This window comes from Cutaneotrichosporon oleaginosum (genome assembly GCF_008065305.1).
Source record: "Cutaneotrichosporon oleaginosum strain ATCC 20508 chromosome Unknown ATCC20508_contig05, whole genome shotgun sequence".
In the NCBI taxonomy this organism is placed as follows: Eukaryota; Fungi; Basidiomycota; class Tremellomycetes; order Trichosporonales; family Trichosporonaceae; genus Cutaneotrichosporon; species Cutaneotrichosporon oleaginosum.
This window is the reverse complement of record NW_027072174.1, coordinates 657,795-680,196: the sequence shown is the minus strand read 5'-3', so window position 1 is coordinate 680,196 and position 22,402 is coordinate 657,795. Positions and strand designations below refer to the sequence as shown.

General features: G+C 60.6%; 9 protein-coding genes across 9 annotated transcripts; 4 read left to right on the top strand and 5 right to left on the bottom strand.

Moving 5' to 3' along the window:
• Positions 1 to 1,231: 1,231 nt before the first annotated feature.
• On the top strand, positions 1,232 to 2,597 carry COLE_05797 (uncharacterized protein; the record flags this gene model as incomplete). The annotated part of the gene is made up of 3 exons (XM_018422606.2): positions 1,232 to 1,484; positions 1,639 to 2,204; positions 2,292 to 2,597. 3 exons carry the CDS (start codon positions 1,232 to 1,234, stop codon positions 2,595 to 2,597), a joined length of 1,125 nt encoding a protein of 374 aa, XP_018280283.1.
• A 551-nt stretch (positions 2,598 to 3,148) lies between these two features.
• Positions 3,149 to 4,711, top strand: COLE_05796 (uncharacterized protein; the record flags this gene model as incomplete). Its single annotated transcript, XM_018427140.2, has 1 exon — positions 3,149 to 4,711. The coding sequence occupies one exon, from the start codon at positions 3,149 to 3,151 to the stop codon at positions 4,709 to 4,711; it is 1,563 nt and encodes a 520-aa protein (XP_018280284.1).
• Positions 4,712 to 5,101: 390 nt separating this feature from the next.
• On the bottom strand, positions 5,102 to 5,956 carry COLE_05795 (uncharacterized protein; the record flags this gene model as incomplete). The annotated part of the gene is made up of 3 exons (XM_018425249.1): positions 5,102 to 5,186; positions 5,373 to 5,448; positions 5,671 to 5,956. 3 exons carry the CDS (start codon positions 5,954 to 5,956, stop codon positions 5,102 to 5,104), a joined length of 447 nt encoding a protein of 148 aa, XP_018280285.1.
• Positions 5,957 to 6,182: 226 nt separating this feature from the next.
• COLE_05794 (uncharacterized protein) lies at positions 6,183 to 8,832 on the bottom strand (the record flags this gene model as incomplete). The annotated part of the gene is made up of 7 exons (XM_018425250.1): positions 6,183 to 6,518; positions 7,008 to 7,376; positions 7,412 to 7,630; positions 7,669 to 7,731; positions 7,782 to 7,932; positions 7,978 to 8,090; positions 8,749 to 8,832. 7 exons carry the CDS (start codon positions 8,830 to 8,832, stop codon positions 6,183 to 6,185), a joined length of 1,335 nt encoding a protein of 444 aa, XP_018280286.1.
• Positions 8,833 to 9,420: 588 nt separating this feature from the next.
• COLE_05793 (uncharacterized protein) lies at positions 9,421 to 11,649 on the top strand (the record flags this gene model as incomplete). The annotated part of the gene is made up of 3 exons (XM_018422607.2): positions 9,421 to 9,542; positions 10,205 to 11,541; positions 11,585 to 11,649. The coding sequence occupies 3 exons, from the start codon at positions 9,421 to 9,423 to the stop codon at positions 11,647 to 11,649; spliced, it is 1,524 nt and encodes a 507-aa protein (XP_018280287.1).
• A 2,051-nt stretch (positions 11,650 to 13,700) lies between these two features.
• Positions 13,701 to 14,924, top strand: COLE_05792 (uncharacterized protein; the record flags this gene model as incomplete). The annotated part of the gene is made up of 5 exons (XM_018420759.2): positions 13,701 to 13,728; positions 13,761 to 14,203; positions 14,298 to 14,741; positions 14,778 to 14,861; positions 14,895 to 14,924. The coding sequence occupies 5 exons, from the start codon at positions 13,701 to 13,703 to the stop codon at positions 14,922 to 14,924; spliced, it is 1,029 nt and encodes a 342-aa protein (XP_018280288.1).
• A 127-nt stretch (positions 14,925 to 15,051) lies between these two features.
• On the bottom strand, positions 15,052 to 16,205 carry COLE_05791 (uncharacterized protein; the record flags this gene model as incomplete). The annotated part of the gene is made up of 2 exons (XM_018422608.2): positions 15,052 to 15,769; positions 16,114 to 16,205. The coding sequence occupies 2 exons, from the start codon at positions 16,203 to 16,205 to the stop codon at positions 15,052 to 15,054; spliced, it is 810 nt and encodes a 269-aa protein (XP_018280289.2).
• Positions 16,206 to 16,966: 761 nt separating this feature from the next.
• Positions 16,967 to 19,305, bottom strand: COLE_05790 (uncharacterized protein; the record flags this gene model as incomplete). The annotated part of the gene is made up of 11 exons (XM_065626438.1): positions 16,967 to 17,280; positions 17,317 to 17,681; positions 17,726 to 17,804; positions 17,950 to 18,073; positions 18,106 to 18,414; positions 18,448 to 18,464; positions 18,498 to 18,695; positions 18,730 to 18,761; positions 18,798 to 18,836; positions 18,925 to 18,975; positions 19,106 to 19,305. 11 exons carry the CDS (start codon positions 19,303 to 19,305, stop codon positions 16,967 to 16,969), a joined length of 1,728 nt encoding a protein of 575 aa, XP_065482249.1.
• An 853-nt stretch (positions 19,306 to 20,158) lies between these two features.
• Positions 20,159 to 22,199, bottom strand: COLE_05789 (uncharacterized protein; the record flags this gene model as incomplete). The annotated part of the gene is made up of 7 exons (XM_018425961.2): positions 20,159 to 20,851; positions 20,886 to 21,437; positions 21,470 to 21,738; positions 21,772 to 21,836; positions 21,887 to 21,963; positions 22,001 to 22,087; positions 22,134 to 22,199. The coding sequence occupies 7 exons, from the start codon at positions 22,197 to 22,199 to the stop codon at positions 20,159 to 20,161; spliced, it is 1,809 nt and encodes a 602-aa protein (XP_018280291.1).
• Positions 22,200 to 22,402: the final 203 nt, after the last annotated feature.

Below are 22,402 nucleotides of genomic sequence, written 5' to 3'. Positions count from 1 at the left end.
GATGGAGCGGAAGAGGGCCGGGTCCTGCGCGGGAGTCAGGCGGTGGGAGGTTTGAGTGTGCTCACGTGGGTATGCGTGAGATTCAGACTGTCAGGTGCATGTGCAATCCACGCTGCGGCCGTGAGCAGATTGCACGGTCTCAGCGTGTAGCTGCGTGTGCGCGTGTTACAATCTGGATGCTGGTTCAGATCGTCACACAGCGATCTATGAACGACTTTCATTGTTGTTGCCGTATGCCTGCGAATGGAGTTGGTGACGGAAGGCCCTGGGCGTTCCGTTCCACCCCCGGCTCCACAGTTTTGCCAGCTAGTCTTGAGTGGATGCATGTGAAGAGATGCCGACTCGTTCGTGGATTCATCTCTTCGTTCTTGTATCTCGATATATCGAGTACGGACCAGAGTCGATGGTGAGCACGGGTACTGAATCCATCCAATCGACCAGCCGCAACATGAGCGGATAACACACGGCGACAATCAGCCTGACAAGCCAGTCAGTCACTCGCGGTGACAGCGCTCACATGAGCTCTTTACACTGTGTGGAGGAAGGCTGACTTGCTATGCACTCTTCAGGCCGCTGAGTGCATCGGCCGCCGCCGCTCGCGTGCACGCGCACGTGCCTCCCATAGCCAGGCCGCGAGGCCGGACGGAGATGGATGGAGGTGCCGCTCGCTAGTGCAGGGCATGACTAACGGAGACGAAATTGATCCAGGCGAGATGACCAGTTGAGCCAACGGCGGCTGATTGACCCCGCCCGCCCGGAGAGCGCACGCTCACCTGTGGCGATGGCGCGAGCGCGACGGCCCACGGATGAGGACTAGCATGTACCAGCCACCAGGGCTATCGGACCGCCGTCGTCTTAACTTGGGTGAGTGGTGATGGGTGGAATTGTGTGGATGTGATTCGACGGAGAGTGGAATTGAGAGTGAGTAAAGAGGGATGACGGATTCCGCACGATCCGCACCATGCGAGGTGGCATTCCGATCTCCCCCAAGGCAGCCAACCTTCCCTCCCTCCCCCCCCCAAATGCCCCTCTCCCCCCCCAAGACTGTCGTTGGACCCGGGAATCCCCCCAGATCCGCATCAACCGTTGGCCGTTGGATCCTTGTACTGCTGCCACGCGCCACGAGGCCCACCGCTTGACCGCTTACTCCATTTACGACCTCCGTTCTCACCCTCTCCATTCCTCCAGTCCTCCATCCCCCGTCCTCCCCCCCCCCCCCCCCCCTCTCTCAATGGCCGCCCTCCGCACCTTCCGGCCTCGCGCTCTTGTCCCCGTCGCCCGCCTAGCCCGCGGCCACGCCGTTGCTGTCGAGCCTCGCTCCACTGCCCCCGTTGACGGCGCCGTCCGCAATGACTGGAGCCGCGCCGAGGTCCAGCGCATCTTTGACGGTCCGCTTATGGAAACCATTTTCCGTGCTGCTAGTGTCCATCGCTTGCACCACGACGCGAGCCGCATCCAGCTGTGCACTCTTATGAACATCAAGAGTGAGTTTGCGAACACGTATAGATGAGGACGCGTTGAGTGAGGCGCGGGGGTGGAGTGTCGACACCTTCCTTGCACTCAGCGCCCTCCAGCTCCCCCATGATCCCCTGCACAATCTCCTTTTCCTTCCACTCCCCTTCGCATCGCTGACACCAGCCGGCGGCTGCACCGAGGACTGCAAATACTGCTCCCAGTCATCATCTTACAAGACCCCGACCAAGGCCTCGCGCCTTGTCTCCATCGAGCCCGTTCTCGAGGCCGCTCGCATGGCCAAGGCCAATGGCTCGACGCGCTTCTGCATGGGTGCGGCGTGGCGAGACCTCGCCGGCCGCAAGAGTGGCTTCGAGAAGATCCTCACCATGGTGCGCGAAGTGCGCGGAATGGGCATGGAGGTGTGCACCACCCTCGGGATGCTCAGCCCCGAGCAGGCCCGGCGACTCAAGGAAGCCGGCCTCAGCGCCTACAACCACAACCTCGACACAAGCCGCGAGTTCTACCCCGAGGTCATCACCACGCGCAGCTACGATGAGCGTCTCGACACGATCGCCGCGGTGCGCGACGCCGGCATCTCTGTGTGCTCGGGCGGTATTCTTGGGCTGGGAGAGAAGGACGAGGACCGCGTCGGCCTTATCTGGGAGGTAGGGCGCATGGATGAGCACCCGGAGAGCTTCCCCGTCAACACGCTTGTGCCAATCGAGGGGACGCCTCTGGAGAAGAACGACGTAAGTGCGATGTGTGAGGCCGTAATAGCCGACAGCAATCCCTCGTGCTTTTAACAACGCCTTCCTCCCTGCCCGCGCTGACCTTAGCCTGTCGCCGTCCACACCGTCCTCCGCACCATCGCGACTGCGCGCATCGTCCTTCCCAAGACCATTATCCGCCTCGCCGCGGGTCGCCACACCTTCTCCGAGACCGAGCAGGCCATGGCGTTCATGGCCGGTGCCAATGCCATCTTCACGGGCGAAACGATGCTGACCACTCCCTGCACTGGGTGGGACGTCGACAAGGCCATGCTCGACCGCTGGGGCCTGCGCGGGATGCGGTCATTTGAGGATGCCGAGAGCGTCGAGGTACTCGACAAGCTCGAGAAGACGGAGGCTGCCGCGTCGGCGTAGTAGTAGTGGGCGGTAAAATAGAACATGAGGGCATGGATGTAGCACGAAGAAGCTGAACATTACTAGACCTGGAATGCTGGACGTGTCAAAGATGTGGACAAGGATCGGTGGTCCGTAAACGCTCTCCATCTCCGCGCATCGGCCACGTGCCGCCCTATGCATGGCCTCTGCCCACGCGACTCCCGTCATCGCCATTCCACGCGAACCACGCGAGTGGGGCTGGTTGATGCGGATTGATGTTGGTGGAGATGGTGAAGGATCAAGATCACGAGCACGTGACTTTGCTGGATCTATTCGTTTTAGTCCTTGATCACCTTGATCGGATTTGTTGACGCGACCACGACCCATGTCCGTGCCTGGATTCATCCGCGGACTGTGATCTCTTGTGATCAACCAAGTCGAGCATCAGAGTGCATAGACGCCGCAAGCTCGTTTCTTCATCCTCTTCATCCTCTTCATCCTCTGCAGCTCTCGACTGCTCGCATTCGCATATTGTCTCTACTCACTTCGCATTTCATCCGCAACAACAACCTCGCAGCGCTATTGCCGCCATGCCGCCCCTCTCCTTCTTCCCCCTCGGCCCAGCTCGCACCGTTTCCGTGCCGGGCAAGCGTCCCAGCTCCGTCTTCCAGACCTACAACAAGGACCCGGCCCCCAAGCGCGTCCGTGTCACATCGACCCCGTCGTCGCCGACAAAGAAGCGCGCCTTCGAAATCCTCACCCCGGCACCGTCAAGTGACGGCCCTGGGCCTGTGGCGTTCGAGATTCCGGCCATCCCCGCCCGTCTGGTCTGCCCCCTCACACCCTCCACCTCCACCGTCGCCGCATCCTCCTCTCCGCGCCATCTCGCCACCTCTCCCACCCGCCCCCGCTCCTCCCGCCCCGCGATGCAGGTGCGGCTGGTGGCCGGCGAGACCCTCGTCTTTGGCCGGCACCATGTACGCAGCAGACCCGCCATCTCTGCGCCCCCGCAGGCGATTGCCGATAAGCTCGCATACCCCGCTCACCCCACGCGCACGGTCGTCCTCGACCGCGGCGCCTCCCATGCTTCGCGCGTCCACGCCGCCGTCGAGCTCCTCTCCACTACTCCTCCTCAGATCCGCCTCCTTGTTGTCGGCCAAAACGGCCTCCGCGTTCGCACCCCCGGCGGCAAGTACCGCCGCATCACGCCCGGAAATGTCCGCACCTACCCCGCTGCCCCGCTCGAAGTCGAGTTCTACGGCGCCGGTGTCGCCATTACACTTGAAGATCCAGACGAGACCGACGAGGAGCTCTTCACACCACCAGTCCGCCCTGTGGAAACGGCGCCTATCAGCGCTCCCTCGCCTTTCTCGCTCCCACCATCGTCTCCACCGCGCCACGCATACTCCTCGCCCCCTCGCGATCTTGGTAGCGATGACATTGACATGGACTACGATGCCGTACCTGGCAGGGATGAGCCCGCCCCGGAGTCGATCACCACCCGCGTTGCCCCGCCACCAGCTTCCCCGATTGAGACAAGCGAAGAGACCGAGGAGAACAACCGCACCGACCGCTCATCCTCGCCTCTCTCTGACATCGAAGATGAGCCCATCCCGGCCCCCGCGCCTGCGCCTGCGCCCGAAGCCATAACGGTCAAGCAGGAGATGCTGGACCTTGCCAAGCCAAAGTCGCGTGCGTCTTCTCCGGCCGCCAAGCGCGCCGCCACGCCCGCCAAGTCGCGCGCAGCGACACCCACGCCGCCCCCGCCCGCCCCGGCCGGTGTGGACATGCCGGCCCTGCTGGCCTCGACCGTCGTCTTCTCCGGCTCGTCCAAGCTCTCGCTCCCCGACCTCGTCAAGAGTCTCCTCGAGAGCCAGCCGAGCATGCGCACGCACGGCGACGAGTCCGCGTGGGCCGTGTGGGCCGGCGCCGAGCTCGCGACCAACCCCATGTTCGGCAAGATCACGCGCAACGGCCGCGACAGCAGCGGCAAGCCGCTCCAACCGCACTACTTCTACAACCCGGCCAACGACCCCGACGCGGCGCGTGCGCGCGAGCTCGGCGGCCTTGTGCGCCCTTTGCGCGCCACGCAGCGCGGCGGAGGGCGCGCAATCGACTGGCGCCCCGTTGGCCCCGGGCGGCGGCGATACTAGTTCCCGGTTTGTCTGTCTTGGTCGTTGTTGATGTAGAAGCTGTTGTAGCCATAGCCATAGCGGATACCATGCATAGTGTGTAGATAGTGGAATCGTGACGTGCGCGGAGCGGGGGACAACGATGACAACCATCATTTGTCCTTGACAACTGGCCGCTTTCGGACGGCTCATACGTGTCCGCTAGTGGAAGTGCAAGGCGAGCCGACTACGAGGCTATAACGGCAGACGGTGCCGGAACGGTCCCAAGAATAGCCCACGCGCCTCATCAACGACATCTCCGAGCCCACCTCTAATCCCCGCAGAATGATCCGCAGTGACGAAGACCGTATACATGACTTGACCGCTTGCCTTCCATATGACGCGCCGCAGCTTTCGGCGCCCACATGCGACCTACGCCCACCGCCACCCGTCGGCCGCGAGCGCCTCTTTGGCCCGCTCCAACGTGTCGCTCGTCACGAGGATGTAGTCTGTGTCCCTGGGGTCAGACAAGAATAGACGCCAGTGGAGCGGATGCGGCGCCTCGGAAGCGAGTGTAGGACGGGGTCGACGCGGCCTCAGTCGATGGTGGAGGACGCTCGACTCGAGCGAAGGCCACTGGGACTCGCCGCTCGTTGAATTGGCAGTCCTGCGTTGCGCCTGCCGTCCAGCCCGAAAAACTCACCACGTCGAGATGGCGAAGATCGAGATCGACGCCTCCTTGAGCACACGCGCGATCTCGGAGAGCACTCCGACCATGTCTGGAGTCAGCGAGGGTGTTGCCAGGGGTGACAACAAAGCTGGAACGAAACGCGTTGATCCTCGTTCACTGAACACGTCGAGGCGTCGCCGCCACCAACAACACGCCGTGCAGCTCTCAGCCCTGGCGACGCCCTCCCGATACCGCCCTGCTCCAGATCCTCTAAAAGTCCAGCATCCCCGCGAGCTGCTCTCGCACGCCCACACCCACCAATAACACTCACGGTGCTCCAGCGGGCCGCGCACGCGGATGGCTGTCCACGGGCCGCCGCAGTGCTCCTCCGCCGCATTCGGCATGCCCGCAGCAGCAGGCGCGCCCTTGGCCGCGACGACGGACACCTCGCGCGGCGTGCGAGAGACGGTCACGAAGCTGTCCTGCGCATCGAAGAGCGAGCCCGGCACCGCCGTCGTGCCGGGGTAGCGGTGGACGTACAGTGCCTCGTTGTGCGTGAGCAGCTGCAGCACGGGGTCGGCCTTGTCGAGTGCAGGGGGGTCAGTGTTCGCGGGCATGTTGTGTACTCGGAACGCTGTCGGGTGCGGGTGTGTTTTGCGGGCTGCTCGGGTGGGGCTGCAGGGATGCGCGGAACTTGTTTGACGATCGCCTCGGCCACTTGGCCCGGATAAACGTAGCCGGACACGCACCCGATCACAGGCACGGCACATGTCGCGCCATCCGGATCGGCCATCAGCAATTGGAAGAAGCGACGGAAGCGATCCATCGGAAGTCATGTACAAGCTACTTGCTCGGGCCACCGCTGCCCTTGTCCTTGCCATCCTTGTCCTTGTCCTTGTTCAGGCGGTGCATTAGCATCCGATACTCGCGGTTGGCCTTCTGATCGTCGGTTTGGGTGCGCTTGAGCATACTGGCATCGACGCCCTCCTGCATCGCCAAGCCTTGCGCCGCACGCCAGCGCGCCTTGGACGCCCGCCGCGCGTCCGCCTTGGCATCTGCTTCGTCCGCGGCCAGGAAGCCACGCAGGTCCGTGATAGCCGAGGACGCTAGAGGCTGCAAGCGCGTCACCGGCCCCTCATCGTCACTCTCCGGCGTCGGGGACCGCTCGAACGGTAGCGTCTGCTGCAGCAGGGGTGTGAGCGAGCGCGATCGCGCGCGTCGGGGCGAGGGCACGGGCGACGGCGAGCGGGTGCGGGACCGCGGGCGAGCGCCGCGGTCCGCGCGTCCATCACCCTTGTCCCGATATCGGGGAGACCGCGAGCGTGAGCGTGACTCAGTTCTGGGTCTGCGCTCTCGCGCGGGCCCCGATCCGCCCCGACCGCCGTGCCTGCCGTAATCTCGGTCTTGACTGTAGCGGCTTCTATCATCATACCGCCGGCTGCGATCCTCGCGACGATCACGCTCCGTTCGCCTCCATTCATTGTCGCGAGGCCTGTCGTAATCGTAATCGTCGTACCGCCCTCGCCCCCGATCGTCGTAGTTGTACGCATCCCGACCTCGATTATCTCCGTAGGAGCGCTCGCGATATCCGCGCGACCTTGAACGTGACCTGGAGTAGGAATGCTCACGTGATGTCGACCGATATCGATCGTGTTTCGAGCGGCGTACCTCACCATCAGACAACGACCTCGAACGTGAGCGACCGCGGCCGCGAGAGTCTGAACGCGAGGACGACCGCTGACGAGCGCGAGAGCGCGACCGTGATCGACGCTGAGGTTCGTCAATGTCCATCTGCCCTTCCTCGTCAGAGTCGTCGTCATCATCCTCGTCCTCGCGGCCGGCCTTGAGGTCGTACTCGCCGGCGTCTGCGAAGATATCTTCCTCATCTTCCGGGTCAGGCGGAGGGGGCGGCTTTACGGGCGAGCGAGGGCGCTGCGCGGGCTTGGTCGCCTTCTCATTGTGCTCAATCTCGCGCTCAACGGTCTTTCTCCTCCTCTGGGGCTCCTCTACAGGCGCCTTCTTCCCGATAGTCTTGAACTAAGAGTTAGCACACGCAACCGCAATGCGATCACCTTGTTTCCTTTTGGATCTTTCGTCGGTTCAACAGGCTGCTCCTTACTCTGGCTCTTGCTTTTGATGGTTTGTCCGAGTTGCTCCAGCTCGTCCTCCATTCCTGCAGCCTTCTCGGCCTCGATCTCGGCCTTCCGCCGTGCGAGCAGCGCATAGTCCAGGCCCTTGACTAAGACAGAGTGCTCGGCATCTCCGCCGAGGTACTCGCGCTGAGCCTCAACCTTCCTTGTCAGCACGTCACCAGTTTCTCGCGACCCACCTTGTCGGCATCTTCACCTGCCTCGACCTTGCGCCGTTCAAACTCTTCCAACAGATGCTCTACCTGGAGCGTCAGCGTCCGTTTCATCTCTGTCAGCCACCCGACAAGCTGACCTCCTTGTACTCGCCGTCGCCACCGGCGCGGCGGATCGCAGCCCGGTCCTTGTACTGGGGCGCCTGCACCTTCTTCGCCTGCGATCGGGGGGCGAAGGCGGGTCGGCTTCCATCCGTCCCGTCTCCACTTTTGTCGGACTCCTTCTTCGCCCTGAAGATTAGCGAAATGCCAGTGGGCGCCACCACCCGCACTCACGGTGGTTTAGCCTTGGTCCCCCACCCGCGTTTGGGCGGGGCGCGACCCAAGACTGCGCCGGAGCGGGACGAGCCACCTTCGCGTGGTTTAGTCAACAAGGACCGGAAAGCGTCCTAAGGTCAGAGCAGTTAGAAGATGTAGCACTTGCCTGATCCATGGCTTGCAAGTCTTCGGATGGATCAGTGGTGGGTTCACTGAACTATCGGTGAGGAAGTGTACATCGCAACAACAATGACGGGTGGCGAGCAGTGTGCCACGTGGAGAACGGGATGAATTCAGAGAATAATGTCGCCAGATAATAGCCCTCCGTTGCCGCTAATCTGTGGGGCAACGTGATCGGTCCGAAACCGAGCGGAGGGTCGCCGCACCTCTCCGCAGCGGCTGCCACATCACCATCAGATGCATTCCGATGGCCACCGGTGTCCATCAAGACCGGTGCCGCCTAGCCATCTCGCTGATCAATCACGCTGCGCGATCGAAACGGGTCTCGGAGCAGAGGCGCCCAGTCCACAGCCTGGTACCCCACATGCACAGGCACGACGCTTGTATTGTGCCTGCTCGTGCGTGAGCTCATAAGCAAGCCCACCGGCCACAAAGCTGGTGGAAAACCGGAAGCGGCACGGAGAGTGTGAACAAGGCAAATTGACAGGCCATTGCGGAGACTAAGAGCGGGGGAGAAGGGGAGGAAATAGAAGTCACGGAACGGCAGCCGCTTGAAGCGAGGGGGCGGTGGCATGCGCGTTGGCATGCCAAGGGCGGCGGCGCCTCCACGTCGAACCCGACGCTGGCGTTGGCGTTGGCGTGCTGCAGGGCTAACCGCGTAGCGGACCCGGTGGTCGGGCAACTGAGCAGCATTGTGCCTCGGGTGCGAGGGAGAGGTTGACTGGCCGGCCCGGGACATCTCGGTGACTGTGAGCCCCGGGTCAATATGGGTAGGTTGAACCGAGAGGGCTAGTGCAACCAGATGGGCTGTACATGACCCGGGCAGCAGATTGTGCATCGGAAGTACAGCCAGGGTAAACGAGAGTGCTGAGCCTGGGACATGAGAAACCGATGCTCCAAGCTCTGACACTGTGGGCTGTGGGCTGTGGCCCCAGCGACCATCATCTCATGGTTGCATGAGGAACAGGCCGGTCGCCGATGCCATGCCATGCCATCTGCCGCGACCCGCTGAGAACCGCTTGAGCCGGAGGACAGGGTCCGAGCCTTGTGTCGTTGTGGTTGGCTCAAGGCGCGGGAGCTCAGCTGACCGAGCACCCGACAAGTTAATAACCGAGCCCCCCCCCCACAACAGCAATGTGGGGTCAGCGTGCAGTGCACGAGAGACTAGTCTTGGTCCTGGAACACGCAGCGTAGTTCCCATCTCCCTCCAGAGACGTATAAAGACCCACCCACGTCCCCCGCATCTCTTTTCCCCATACTCCACAAAACTTCACAACTGTCATGGCCACTTTCAAGCACTCCTTCAACCACGCCGGTTTCAAGGGCGATGTCGAGGTTCCCGTTGACCTCTACATCAACGGCAAGTACGTCAAGTCTGCCGACAAGAACGCCAAGACCATTCCGTGAGTACATCTCTTCTCATAATATTATCGCCTTTGCTCTCGGAGACATGAGCTGTGAGATGTGGGAGCTGTGGACGTAGCGGAGCTGTCGTGCCGCGGGGTAGTGAGGGTAGGCATCACTCGCCATCGCTACGCGCTCCATCTCCGCTGTCACATGATGCGCCCTCGCTGGCATGCCACCTTTAGCGGGTGGGCAAGACAAGCAAGACGGGGGCGAACAGTGCTTGGACCGCCCAGACGCCGCCCCGGGCTATCATAGCACCGAGCCATCTCCCATCGCGCCCGCGGTTTTCGTCCCTTTGTTTGGCCTGGCGTCCAAGTGTACTGTCCATGACCTTCGAATCTTTTGCCTGTAACTCCTCACCATGTGGAGTGTGTGGCGACGGGTATGATGACGAGAGAAATCACCGTCGCTGGCAGATCTTCGGGCGTCGATGCTCGGACTGTCATTGAATGCTTGATCATCCCGTCATATGCCGGATCGGAGAGATGAGCCTGGGTCAGGGTGCCTGACGGCCCCCGGAACCGATTACCGCATATCCCCCTGCTCAAGTGTGCATGTGGCCCTATCACAGGCCATTGCTGCCACTTGACTTGCATCATGGGCGTGTCATATCACATCATGACCAAGCGCATCCCCAAGCATGGTGCTTACCCTGCAGCGTTGTGAACCCCACCACTGGCGAGAAGCTCTTCGACCTCCCTGAGGGTACCGAGGCCGACGTCGACCTCGCCGTCAAGGCCGCCCGCAAGGCGCAGGAGACCACCTGGGGTGAGAACGTTCCGGGCTTTGAGCGCGGCAAGCTCCTCCTCAAGCTCGCTGAGCTAGTCGAGCGTGACGCCGACATCCTCGCGTCGCTCGAGGCCCTCGACAACGGCAAGACCTTCGGCGCCGCCCGTGGCTTCGATGTTCCCGAGTCGGCCGCCTGCTTCCGCTACTACGGCGGCTGGGCTGACAAGATCCAGGGCAAGGTCATCGACCAGTCCAAGGACAAGCTCATCTTCACCCGCCACGAGGCCGTCGGTGTCTGTGGCCAGATCATCCCCTGGAACTTCCCCCTCCTCATGTTCGCCTGGAAGCTCGGCCCGGCCCTCGCTACTGGCTGCACCATTGTTATGAAGCCTTCTGAGCTCACCCCCCTCACCGCCGCCTACATGACCAAGCTCATCTCCGAGGCCGGCTTCCCCGAGGGTGTCGTTAACGTCGTCAACGGCTACGGCCAGACCGTCGGCAATGCCATCTCGGGCCACATGGGCATTGACAAGGTTGCCTTCACCGGTTCGACTGCCGTTGGCCGTAAGATCATGGAGTCGGCTGCCAAGTCCAATCTCAAGAAGATCACTCTTGAGCTCGGCGGCAAGGGCGCCAACATCATCTTCGACGACGCCGACCTCGACTCTGCCGTCCGCTACGCCGCCCAGGGCATCTTCTTCAACCACGGCCAGACTTGCTGTGCCGGCTCGCGTCTTTACGTCCAGCGTGGCATCTACGACAAGTTCATTGAGAAGTTCCTTGCCGTTTCGAAGAAGATCAAGGTCGGAGACCCGTTCGGCGCCGACACCTTCCAGGGCCCCCAGGTCTCGCAGACCCAGTACGACCGCATCATGAACTACGTCGAGTGCGGCAAGGCTGAGGGTGCCAAGGTCCTCACTGGCGGTGAGCGCCACGGCAAGGCCGGCTACTTCATCGAGCCCACAGTCTTCGGTGACGTCAAGCCCAACATGAAGATTGTTCAGGAGGAGATCTTCGGTCCCGTCATCGTCGTCGCCGCCTTCGACACTGAGGAGGAGGTTATCGCCGCGGCCAACGACTCGATCTACGGCCTCGCCTCGGGTGTCTTCTCCCAGAACCTCCAGAAGGCTCACCGCGTCGCCAACGCCCTCAAGGCCGGCACCGTCTGGGTCAACTGCTACAACGAGCTTCACTCGCAAGTCCCGTTCGGCGGCTTCAAAGCAAGTGGTCATGGGCGTGAATTGGGAGAATACGCCCTTAGCAACTGTGAGTAACGACGTCTAACGAGGTGTGCAAGCTGACAAAGTAGACACGGAGATTAAGGCCGTACACGTCCGCTTGACCGGTTACGTGGGCCCTGTTCCTCCGGCGTGAGCGCGCGTAGTGTCGGAAAAAGCAGCACAGTATAGCAGCAGACGAGTGGTTTATGCAGGACTTCTTTGAGCGGCAGTGAGCATCCGTGAAGGTGAGGATTGTTAGCAAAGGAGATGTGGAAGAGGAATGCCACAATTGTGGAGTTGTGCCACGGACCTCCACCTTCCGGATATCCCAAGTGGGGTGCCTGTCATAGATATCCATAGGCTCGGGTTCGCATTCAGCTGACCCCCAATGCGCGCCGCTTGCCCATTGTGCATCACGGAGCAAAGGACTTTCCCCGGTGTTGAACATCATAAGATACATTCGTGCCGCATCCACGGCAGCCGGTGCGAGGCCCCGTTCTTGCCTCCAGCTGGAAATCTACTCGCATTCTGGGCGCGTACCCCTATCACCAGTCTTTGTCTGTCCAGCGTCCACCACTCAGTATATCAACGTTGACATCAGCCCAGTTTCTCCATCCGTCATCTCGCGTATCTCATGCACCTCCCTGGCCAAGCGTCCCAGTTTCTCTTCCTGACCAATTTGTCCCAGTCATCTCGTATCAATGACCGCCGAGATTTGCCAGCCGTTCAATGTGTCGCAGTACTCAAGTGGCACTCTCGCATGCGGCCCGTGTCCATGCGGCTTGTGCCTACTTTCGCTGAGTCTTTGTCTCAACAATCATGCAATCGTTCTCTACTTTACAACACAATCCTAGCTGTCGCGTCTCTGCCGTCATCACTGGGTGATAGGCTCGCGTTCCGGGGGGACACCGCGGGCAACGAGAGGCGCTCGGGCGGCTGAGGGGCGGGGAGGGCCATCAGCTGAGCAATGCCAGCGAAGCAAGGGGTCATGGGCGGGGTACTGCGAAAGACACCTCCCTCCGTTCGGGCCGCCGACCCCTGCCCAGCGCTGCGAGGCCATGCGACCGTGCGGTCTGCAACCTCTGAATTTTCTAGATCGGACATGGCCAACTCGGACAAGTGCAGGCTTGGACACCGGGGCGCACAGGAGCTGTGACGCACTTGGGTGATGTCTTCATGGCATCATATCAGTGTACGGTCCGGTCATGCTGATCATGATCATCCCGGTAATGCATCGAATCCACTGCTCCCGCGGACGACCATGAGCCCGTGCAGATCAACCGCTGCCCAGCCACCAATTCACCACCGAGGCTGATTTACCATCTTCCCTCTACTGTCTGCCCCCCCTTCGCCTGCCACGAGCGGTTCCAACCTGCCCGACGTAGGACTTCTGAATACATTCTCAGACATAAATCCTCTCCCTTGCAGGCGTATTATCTTGCGATCTTTTTGCATCCCTTCGCCACCTTTCCCATCCCCTTACCTTCAACTCTCACCCACTTACTCTTTCGTGCCGACACATGTATGCACACTCGCTAACTCCTCGTCTCACCAACTCTTAGAACTTTCAAATGTCCATCCTCCTGTCCATCCACATGGTCCATTCCCTCTATTGCTTTTCCCACCAGCACATTCATGACATGGGAGGCCATTAGTCTTTTCGAACTCGGATGGCATGTGTGTTGGCCCGGGCCGAGATCTAGCTCAAGTAGAACTGCTATTAGGACGGAATAGCCCTAGGAGTGTACCTTTTGGTGTACCCGTTAAAGCGTTAAAATTGGGACATCACATAAGTTTCTGAGGCGTTAATACTCACCCCTGCAGACATGAAAGGTTGATGCAAAGTAGACGATGAGATATAGCGGTATCGGGCTCCTCTAGCCTCCAGTAGACAAGTCTGCATACCCGATGATTCGATGAGCAGCTCTTAGGGGAAGAGGAAAGTCAAAGAAGAGTGGGGCAGGAGTATGACGGAACTAATTTTGTTGGGCCTTTGATGTCAGAGCCGACCGAGCTGGACGGTCAAGAGTGACAATACACCACTCACTCATCATCTTCACGAGTATCTTTCGCCTTTGCTGTATTGTCTCCATCTCGCCTTCTCGACTCAACACCCCGATAGATCTGCGCTCGAACTCTCAGCACCCGTCCGCAAAGCCATCTCATTTCACTCCCTCTCCATCTTAGCCTTGTTCTCAATCACCCATGCCGCCGACTACGCGCACCGTCTTCGGTACGTCATCCGCTCTCTCCAGCTAACACTAGTCGCCAACGTCCCGTACGACGTCTCGGAAGAGCAGATCGCCGGCGTGTTCAGCGAAGTCGGGCCTGTTGCGCACGTCGAGATCAAGTTCGACCCCCAGACCGGCAAGAGCAAGGGGTACGCCTTCGTGCAGTTCTACGATGAGGCCGCCGCGCAGAGCGCCATGCGCAACCTGCAGGAGGTGCCGATTAACGGGCGGCCGGTCCGCATCGAGCTGAGCAACGACGAGCGCCTCACCCGGCGGCCAGGGCAGGCGGCGGGGCCTGGGCCGGTCGGGGGGCCAGCGCCATTCGGTGGGCGAAGCGACTCGCCTGCCCCAATCGACCACAGCCTGCTGCCGCCGGGCACCGAGCCGGGGCCGGGGCAGAAGGCGACGGACGCCATCAGCAAGACGCTCGCGGAGGTCAACCCAGGCCAGATGCAGGAGGTCATGGCGGGGATGAAGGTGGGTCATTGGCGATGGGTTGGTGATTTGTTGTTGGGGGTGGTGGAGGTGTGGACGAAGGATTGGCGACCAGTCGAAGCAGTGCTCACACCAGGCGCTCATCACCACGCAGCCCGACGAGGCGCGCCGCCTCCTTGCCGCCAAGCCGCAGCTCGCGTATGCCATTTTCCAGGCGATGCTGCTCATGAACATTGTCGACGCGAGCGTTCTGCAACGCATCCAGCCGCTGCAGCCAGCCGCGGCTGCTGCGCCGGTACACGCGCCCCCTCCTGCACCTGTGCCCGCGCCCGCGCCTGGACCAGGATACGGCGGATACCAGCGCGAAGGATACTACCCTCCCCCGCCCGTCGCCGCCGCGCCCCCCGCGTTCCGCCAGCCCCCGCATCCCCCGCAACCCCAGGCCGCCTACGCCGCGCCCCCACCGGCGCCTGCGTACGGGTATCGCCAGCCACCGGCGCCTGCACCCGCCCCGCCCGCCCCGCCCGCGCTGCCCCCCGCTACGCAGGCTGCGTTGGCTGGTCTCCCCGAGGAGCAGAAGGTCGGTCATTCTCCAGACGCAAATCACTGACCCCAGGCCATGCTTATGCAGGTCCTCCAGCTCACTCCCGACCAGATAAATGCCCTCGATCCCGAGCAGCAGGCGTCCGTCAGGCAACTGGTGAGCTAGCGCGACGGAGTAAGCTGACAGCAGCGCGCCCAGTTCCTTGGCGCCGGGGCATAGGAGCAGTGAAGCGATCAGCGCCTCGCAAGACGTAGACATAAAGCGTGCAGCAGTGCATGAGCGAGGGTGGTATGAAAACTGTATATGCACATTGTCGCTACCAATGCCGAGGTCTGTAGATACAACCCTACTCGTCGTCAACCTCCTCAACGGTCGCAGCCTGCCGGCTGCGCGGCGTGGGCTTGGTCGCGGGCGGCGCGATGGCTGTCGTCGTAGCCGTGGAGACCGAGGGCGAGCCAGCGACGCCCGACTCGGTGTCAGCATTGCCGGGCGTCGGGGCGCGGGCGGCCTCGGACGCAGCGGCCGCGGGGTCGGCCGTGCCGACGGCCGAGGGGATGGCGTTGGGCGGGCGGGCAGCGAGTGCGGGACCCTTCTCCTTGGCGGAGACGGCCTTTTTGCGCTTCTCGCCGACCTTGCGAAGACGCTTCTTCTTGGGCTCGTCCCACTGCCACGCGGGGATGAACGAGTCGACGAAGCCCACGTCCTCGAAGAGATTTGGGAAGATCCAGATCGCCTTGGTCATAAAAATCTTGGTGATGCACCAAAGAATGAGGCGGACGATGGCGATAACGATGAACAGGCCCACGAGGCCCAGCGCGCCCACTGAGAGGTACCACACGCCGATGCGCAGCTTGACCGGCCAGAGGGGGAACATGACGCCCGCGAGCATCACGGCAACCATGGCGATGCCGCCGACGATGTTCCAGAACGGCGAGCCGTCGTAAAACCAGCTGTAGTATCCCGCGGGGTCAAACTGCTGCTGCTGACTGAGGCCGAGGGGCTTGGGCATGCCGCTCGGGATAGGCGGGTTGGGGTTGAGACGGTCGACGCGGAGGAAGTAGGCACTGGGATGAGTGGGAAACCGGGGGTGGGGGTAGAAGGGAAGAATCCACAAGGGTGCAGCAGTTCCCAGAGGAAGAGACGTAGAAGCGCCGCTTGTAAAGGCGAAACAAGCGGATCACACATCTCCTGTCGCAAAGAAGTGCCAGGAGAATCATACAAGTTCCGCGAGCTCCATTGCACTGGAAGTGGATCGCGCCTCAGACGGTCGTGTGATGCTCGCCGGACCCGGAGAGGGTAGGAGACAAAGCAGCATCCGCGCCGAGACGTCTGCGCCGAGGGGAAAAGGGTAGTACACAAGGATGACGCCCACAGTACCCAGAGCACACCACAGGCCAAGGCAACTCACAATGGGAGCAGACTGGTGATGAGAGCCGCGGCCTCCTCCTCCGTCTGGACGGGAGGCACCTTCTTCCCGAGCTTCTGGTACGCGGGTCCCATGAGTGTGCGCACAGCAGTCTTGCCTGGGAGTTAGCTTGTTTCCAAGACGCCCCATGACCCCAGCGCCAGCACCACTCGGAGGGGGAGGAGGCTGGTAGGCGCACGACGTTACGCACGGCACGTCGCGCTCGTTTACTTACCCTTGAAAAAGTCGACACGTTTGCCGTTCAGCACTCCGCGGCGGACCTTGGGGCCATTCTTGCCGCGCAGGAAGTCGATGACTACTTTGTGCTCAGGTGTGGCCTGGGGGTGAGCATCTCTCCGTTGCATGATCTACGCACGCGCTTCCTGCTGTCAGCTCATCCGTGCTCTGCGCCTTACTGTGCGTCCGCAAGGGACGTTGCGTCCGATGGAGCGGGCATCGTTGTGAAGAAGTGGATGGAAAAGGAATGGTTGTGAGACGTTGACGTGCGGACGTTGCAGCCCAAAGTGCCCGACACGTGGCATGCGTCACGGACTCGGCTTAGCTGGCTTAGGCGCCGCCGTTGGCCGACGCCGCAAGCGTGCTAGGCAACCACAATTTGCCAAAATCCAAGCTGTGCATACATATGCTACATGTCTCATGAAGGAGCTTAGGGGTGAGGCTCGGCGTCTAGCGGCGCTGCTGTGCTGGTACGAAGGTTGGGGTGCGCATCGGAGTCACTCAGATCACTCGCGTCGCCCAGCTCAATCTCTCGTGCCGCATGAAGCGAGTGACGCTGTCCTGGGTCGAGCCCTGTGGTCAACTCATACAAGGAGCAATCAAGCTTACTCGCGAGTTCCTATTGATCACCAGGGATGGCATTGTAGCGCCCACGCGAAGATGGACGACGAGGGGGACGGCCAAAGGCATGCCCAACCGCGTCAGTCATCCGACCCAACAGGGACATGCCAGCGTGCGCTGGCATCGGCGACGATGTCCGCGAGGTGGGCAGGCCCGAGGGCGAGCGACCGCTGCGCATGCTGGGCACAAGGGAAGACGTTTCGGACGCGCCAAAATCGTCGTCGTCATCGTCGCTTCCTTCGGCCTCGTCGCCAAAGAGCTTGTCCATCTCCTCAAGCGGCACACCGCGCGTCTCGGGGTAGAGGAAGTAAACTGTCCCGTTAGCAATCATGCATCGGTCATGCTTACCCAGGATGAAGGAGAGCACACAGAAGCAGGCGTGCATGATGTACAGCCGCCATCCCATGATCTCCTGGAACAGAGGAGTGGTGACGCCAACCCAGTAGTTAGCCAGCCAGTTGGTCGCGGTCGACAAGGACACGCCCTTGGCACGGAAGGGGAGTGGCATGATCTCGGGAGGGTAGAGCCATGGGATGGGTCCCCAACTCATGCCGAACGCGGCATTGTAAATGATCACGCAGGCGACGACAGCCTTGGGTGTGATGGCCTGGTCGATGTAGATCCACCAGCCCGTGGCAGTCAAAGCAATGGCCATTGCGATGGCACCGCAAAGAAGAATGGGACGGCGACCCACAGCGTCCGTGAGCCACCACCTGGGGTTAGCGCGGCCATCTGTCAGTTGTCTCTTGCGACGCACGGAGGAATGGAGGACGCGACGTAGCAAAGGGCGTTGATGCCGGTCATGAGGATCGCATCGCGACCAATCCAGCCAGCCTCTGTCGGGTTAGCTAGATGACCCCATGTCATGCCTCCACTTACGTTCAAAGACCTGTAACGCGCGGTGGTTAATACCCTGCGGGAAAATGGGACATAGCACTTACAAGAGCTGGCGTCAACAAAGCAAACATGCTCAGAACTCACGGGCATAGTACGAGATCACGTTGATACCGTTGAGCTGAGCGAACAGCTGGCTGCTCATCGCAATGAGAACACGCCCGCGGTAGCGCTGCCAGAGCGCCTTGTACGACCGGTCTCCAACGGCGCGCTGCGGTCAGCTCTGTAGGCGCCTGAATTTACGTCTGCCAGGACTCCATCGCGGATCTCCTTGTACTCCTCCTGCACCTTGAAGTCGTCGAGAGGCTTGCCTTGGAAATCGGCGATAACATTCAGGCCTTGGAGATCCTGATCCGAGTCGATGAGATAGCGTGGAGATTCCGGACAGACAAACGACCCAAGGGCGAGGATCATGCCGCCGAAAACTTGAACGGACAGTGGTCCTCGCCATGACCAGTCCGACTCGATATAGCTGCACGCATAGTCGATCCACACGGAGGAGGCGTAGCCGACGATGTTGCCTGTGAACTCAAGGGCGCCGAGGAAGCCGCGCTGTGGTTAGCTTCACTTGAGGCGATAGCCTACATGGTCGGCTGGAGAGACTTGGCGTCAGCGACTCCAACGAGCTCACTTACTCTCTGCCTGGTAGATGGGCACGACCATGCTGAGCATGCCGACTCCACAGCCAGACACGAAGCGTCCAAACACCATGACACGATATCCTGTACAAAAGGTTTGAAATACGCCTCCAACTGAGAAGAATAGAGCACCGGTTCGCATCGTCCAACGGCGGCCATACTTGTCCGCAAGGTGGGCGGCAAGGAGCGAGGTAACTATGGTCAGCAACTCCACTCACACAGAACCCACTAAATGCTCCAATCTCGAGAACGGCGACCATGCTGTGTGTCAGTTTGTCCGCCGACCCCGGGGCTTACTTTCCGAGTTGTGTGGCTGTCGGCTGATTGACTTGCAGTTAGTCTCCTGCCACTCTTTCGCCACCACCGTGTCTTAAAGCGACGTACAATACCCCCTGGATGTCAGTGTGCTCACGCGGCGTCTTACTTGAAGTATGGTCCAGTGATTACGCCTGAGGTTAGCACGTGATACTCATGCCGGCGGCACTCACCTGACATGACTCTGCGTGTTCAGCACTGCTCGTCTGCGCGTCAACTGCGCCGCATGCAACGTACCCTTGGTCATAGCTGGTTGGTGAGCGCTTGTGACGCAAGACTCGGCCACTTACCCGAACAGCCACACGCCAATGGACAGAAACACGGACACACTGTAGAGCAGTGCATGGCCGCGTAAACGCGATCCGCTCTTGATGTCTCCGAGTGGCAGGTCTAGCACGGGGTGGCCCACTCGGACCTCGTCGCCATTGCGGGAATCAGGAGGGGAGGGAAGAAGAGGCTCCGAGGTGGAATGCCGTGTAGCCCCAGTCATGGTTGAGGTGGAAGGGGGGGGAGAGGGGGAAGATCGTCTACCTGCTGCAGCCTCTTATGTGAAGAGGAGCATGCAGCGTGCTGACGAATGGAGGGGGACGGAGAGGGGGATGGAAGTCGAGAGGATGAGGGAGGAATCAGCGTCCCAAGAAGAGGCGAATGAGTGAGGAGGATGGAGACAAGGAGAGAAAGAGGAGTTGTTGGTTGATCGAGTGAGTGGATGAGTTGGGCAGCGTTGACAGAGCCCCACCTGGAGTACCCCGCACCTTCCCTTGTCACATCTTGAACCTCTCCCCTTTTTCTTGTCTTCGCCCTGCACAATCTGCAATCAATTGCCACCTATCCAATTGCCCAATCTATAAGACAGACGACGCGTCGGGCCGCGTCGCTTGTACCTCTCTGCATCAACACTCCACCCAGATACATTGTTGCATGCATACTGTACCGCCGTTTGGGTACAAGGACGGAGTCGTTGCACGCCACCCCATGCCTACGCGCGCCCGACGTCTCCGGGGTGACCCAAGCGTATCAGCGGTTATCAGCCAATCTACAGCCTCCATTTCAGGGTCCTCCAAATACCACTACGCTCAGTTTGCAGAGATTGGTTTCAACTACCATGCTGCTGAGCTGCTGGAAACGCCCACCATCCATCCCACAACTGCATGCCAGCAGATCCAACAATCCTGCAGACCAATGTGGATGGGAGGCACGCATGCATCAAAGATGGTCCTCGTGGAGGGTCTAGAATGGTACAAATAATGCAATCTATGCTAAGTGTGGTAGGTCGGGAGACTGCGCTCCTCTCCTGTTGGAAGAAGACTCCAAGGTCTCGAGTGCAAGGGGTCAAGTTGAGCTCAGTAGTAGCCCTCCTCGCCCTCACCCATGCCCCCATTGTGGTCAAACTTCCCGTCCTCCTCGTACACATCCTCGTACACGTCCTCGTACACCATCTCGCCGTTGGTCATCGGCTCCTCCACATACGTCTCACCGTTCGCCTCAGCCAGGGCTCGTCGGCGCGCCTGCTCCTCCTCGGCCGCCTTCTTTGCCTTCTCAGCCTTTACGTCCGCCGTCCAGCCACCGCCCGCACCCGAGAGCCAGTCGGTGTAGTACGCGCACGAATCGGCATTGACCGGCCCGCCCTCCTCGCAGAAGTTGAACTGCGGGCACGTGCCGCAGGGGGCTTGCGTCTGACCAAGCGAGATTGTGAGCCGCTGCAGCGCACGGTACAACACCGCCTGATCCGAAAGGTCAATGAGTGTCTGCCGCCCGGTGTCGGAGAAGAAGGGGTTGGCGAGGTTGATGGCCGCCGCAGTAGACTGAGGCTTGAGGGATATCGTCCCATTGTCCAGATCGTCAGAATCAACAGACGAGACTGACAGGTCCGAGTCCGTGTCCGAGTCACTGTCCGTGTCTGAGTCACTCAAGCTGTCCGACGACGAGAGCTCCGACTCGTCGGACAGGATACGCTTCTTGCGACGCGACTTGGGCTCGTCCAACTCGCGCAGCTCCTCGTCCGAGTCGTCCAGATCCGTGGACATTGCTCTCTTCTGCTGTCAGCTGCACCGTCAACAGTCTGCTCACCTTCTTGCGCTTCTCCTTCTCCTTGCGCGCGCGCTCCTTCTCCTTGGCCTTGCGCTTCCGTTCCCGCTCCTTTTCCTTCCGCTTCTTCTCCTTCTCCTTCTCCTTGCGTTTACGTTCCCTCTCCTTCTCCCTCTCACGTGCGCGCTCCTTTCGCTGTTTCTCGCGCTTGGCCTCCTTGAGCTTGGCCTTCATCTTTTCTCGATCCTTCCGTTCACGACGCGCGCGCTCCTCCGGGTCCATGTCATCGTCGTCATCATCGCGTTTGCTCTTGCGAGAGCGCTTGGCTGCCGGTTCGTCGTCCGAGTCGGAGTCGAACATCGGATCAACACTGACACCGCCGATAGGCTTGATCGCCTCGATCAGACCATCGAGCTCGAGAGCGCGGCAGATCTCCATGACGTTCTTCACCGTTAGGGGGGCGCTTGTGACCTTGTTCTTCTGCAGGTGCAACAGGATCGTCGCTGGCGTAGGAAGGGCGGCAGTCTTGGAGATGGGGTAAATAGGGTTGGAGCACAGCTTGGAAATTGCGTCGGCCTTGCGCTGAGGGAAGGTCTGCCGTTAACTCAAAACTCCTCAAAGCTCACCTTCTGCTGAATGAAGTTGAGAACGACGCCACGGAGGGTGTCGACGAACACTGAATCGTACTCTTTGCTCTCGTCAAACCAGATGCCGCCCGCCATGTCCTCTGGAGGCTTAAGGTGCGCGAGAATGTACAGCGGCATGGTCGGCGCGTTGACGCTCTTGAACGTCTTAACTAGCCCGACCTTCTCCAGCGACTCAAGGGCGCGGAAGACCTGCATACGTGCCATGATCTCAGTGTTGACTTGGTTTGCAATGCTTGGCTTGGAAATACCTATGATCAGCCACACAGTGGGGGAGGACGCACCAGTATTGCCCGCCTTGTCAACAATCTGAAGAACATATTGTTGTTCAGTTGTGAGGGTATTCTGTCTGGCAGGTCAGCTCACTCAAGAACAGGGACGTCAGCCAAGCCAACTGACTTGCGCGCATCCTCAACAGCGACACCATGAAACACAAGCTCGCCACCCTTCGAGCTCTTGGAAGCTGTAAACAGTTTCTGCAGATCAGCAGCTGCCGCAAGTGCGGTTACGCACCAATCCGAGAATCTTGTTAATTGCTGAATGACAGTCTTTCTTGGATAATCCCGGAATGGCGGTCTCGATCTGCTGCTGGGTCATGGCCTAGCTGTCAGCATGTGAAGCTGGTAGGCGGGCGAGATCAATGCACCTTCTTCTTCGAGGCCATGACCTTCTTGTAGACCTTTTGCTCGACGCTGGAGAGGGTAGCCGACATGACGGGCGAGTTTCAAGCGAGTATGGCCGTCAGGCAGGAAGAGACCCCGCTCAAAGGCGGTGTGAGCGGCGGATCGAGAGCGCGTCGAGGATCGAGGGGAGGGAGTGGATGGAGCCGGTAGCCTCAGTTGTTCAAGTTGCAATCCAGTCGAAATCCTCAACTCGTGACCTTGAAGCCCAATTAATACGTGTTCTTCGGTGCCC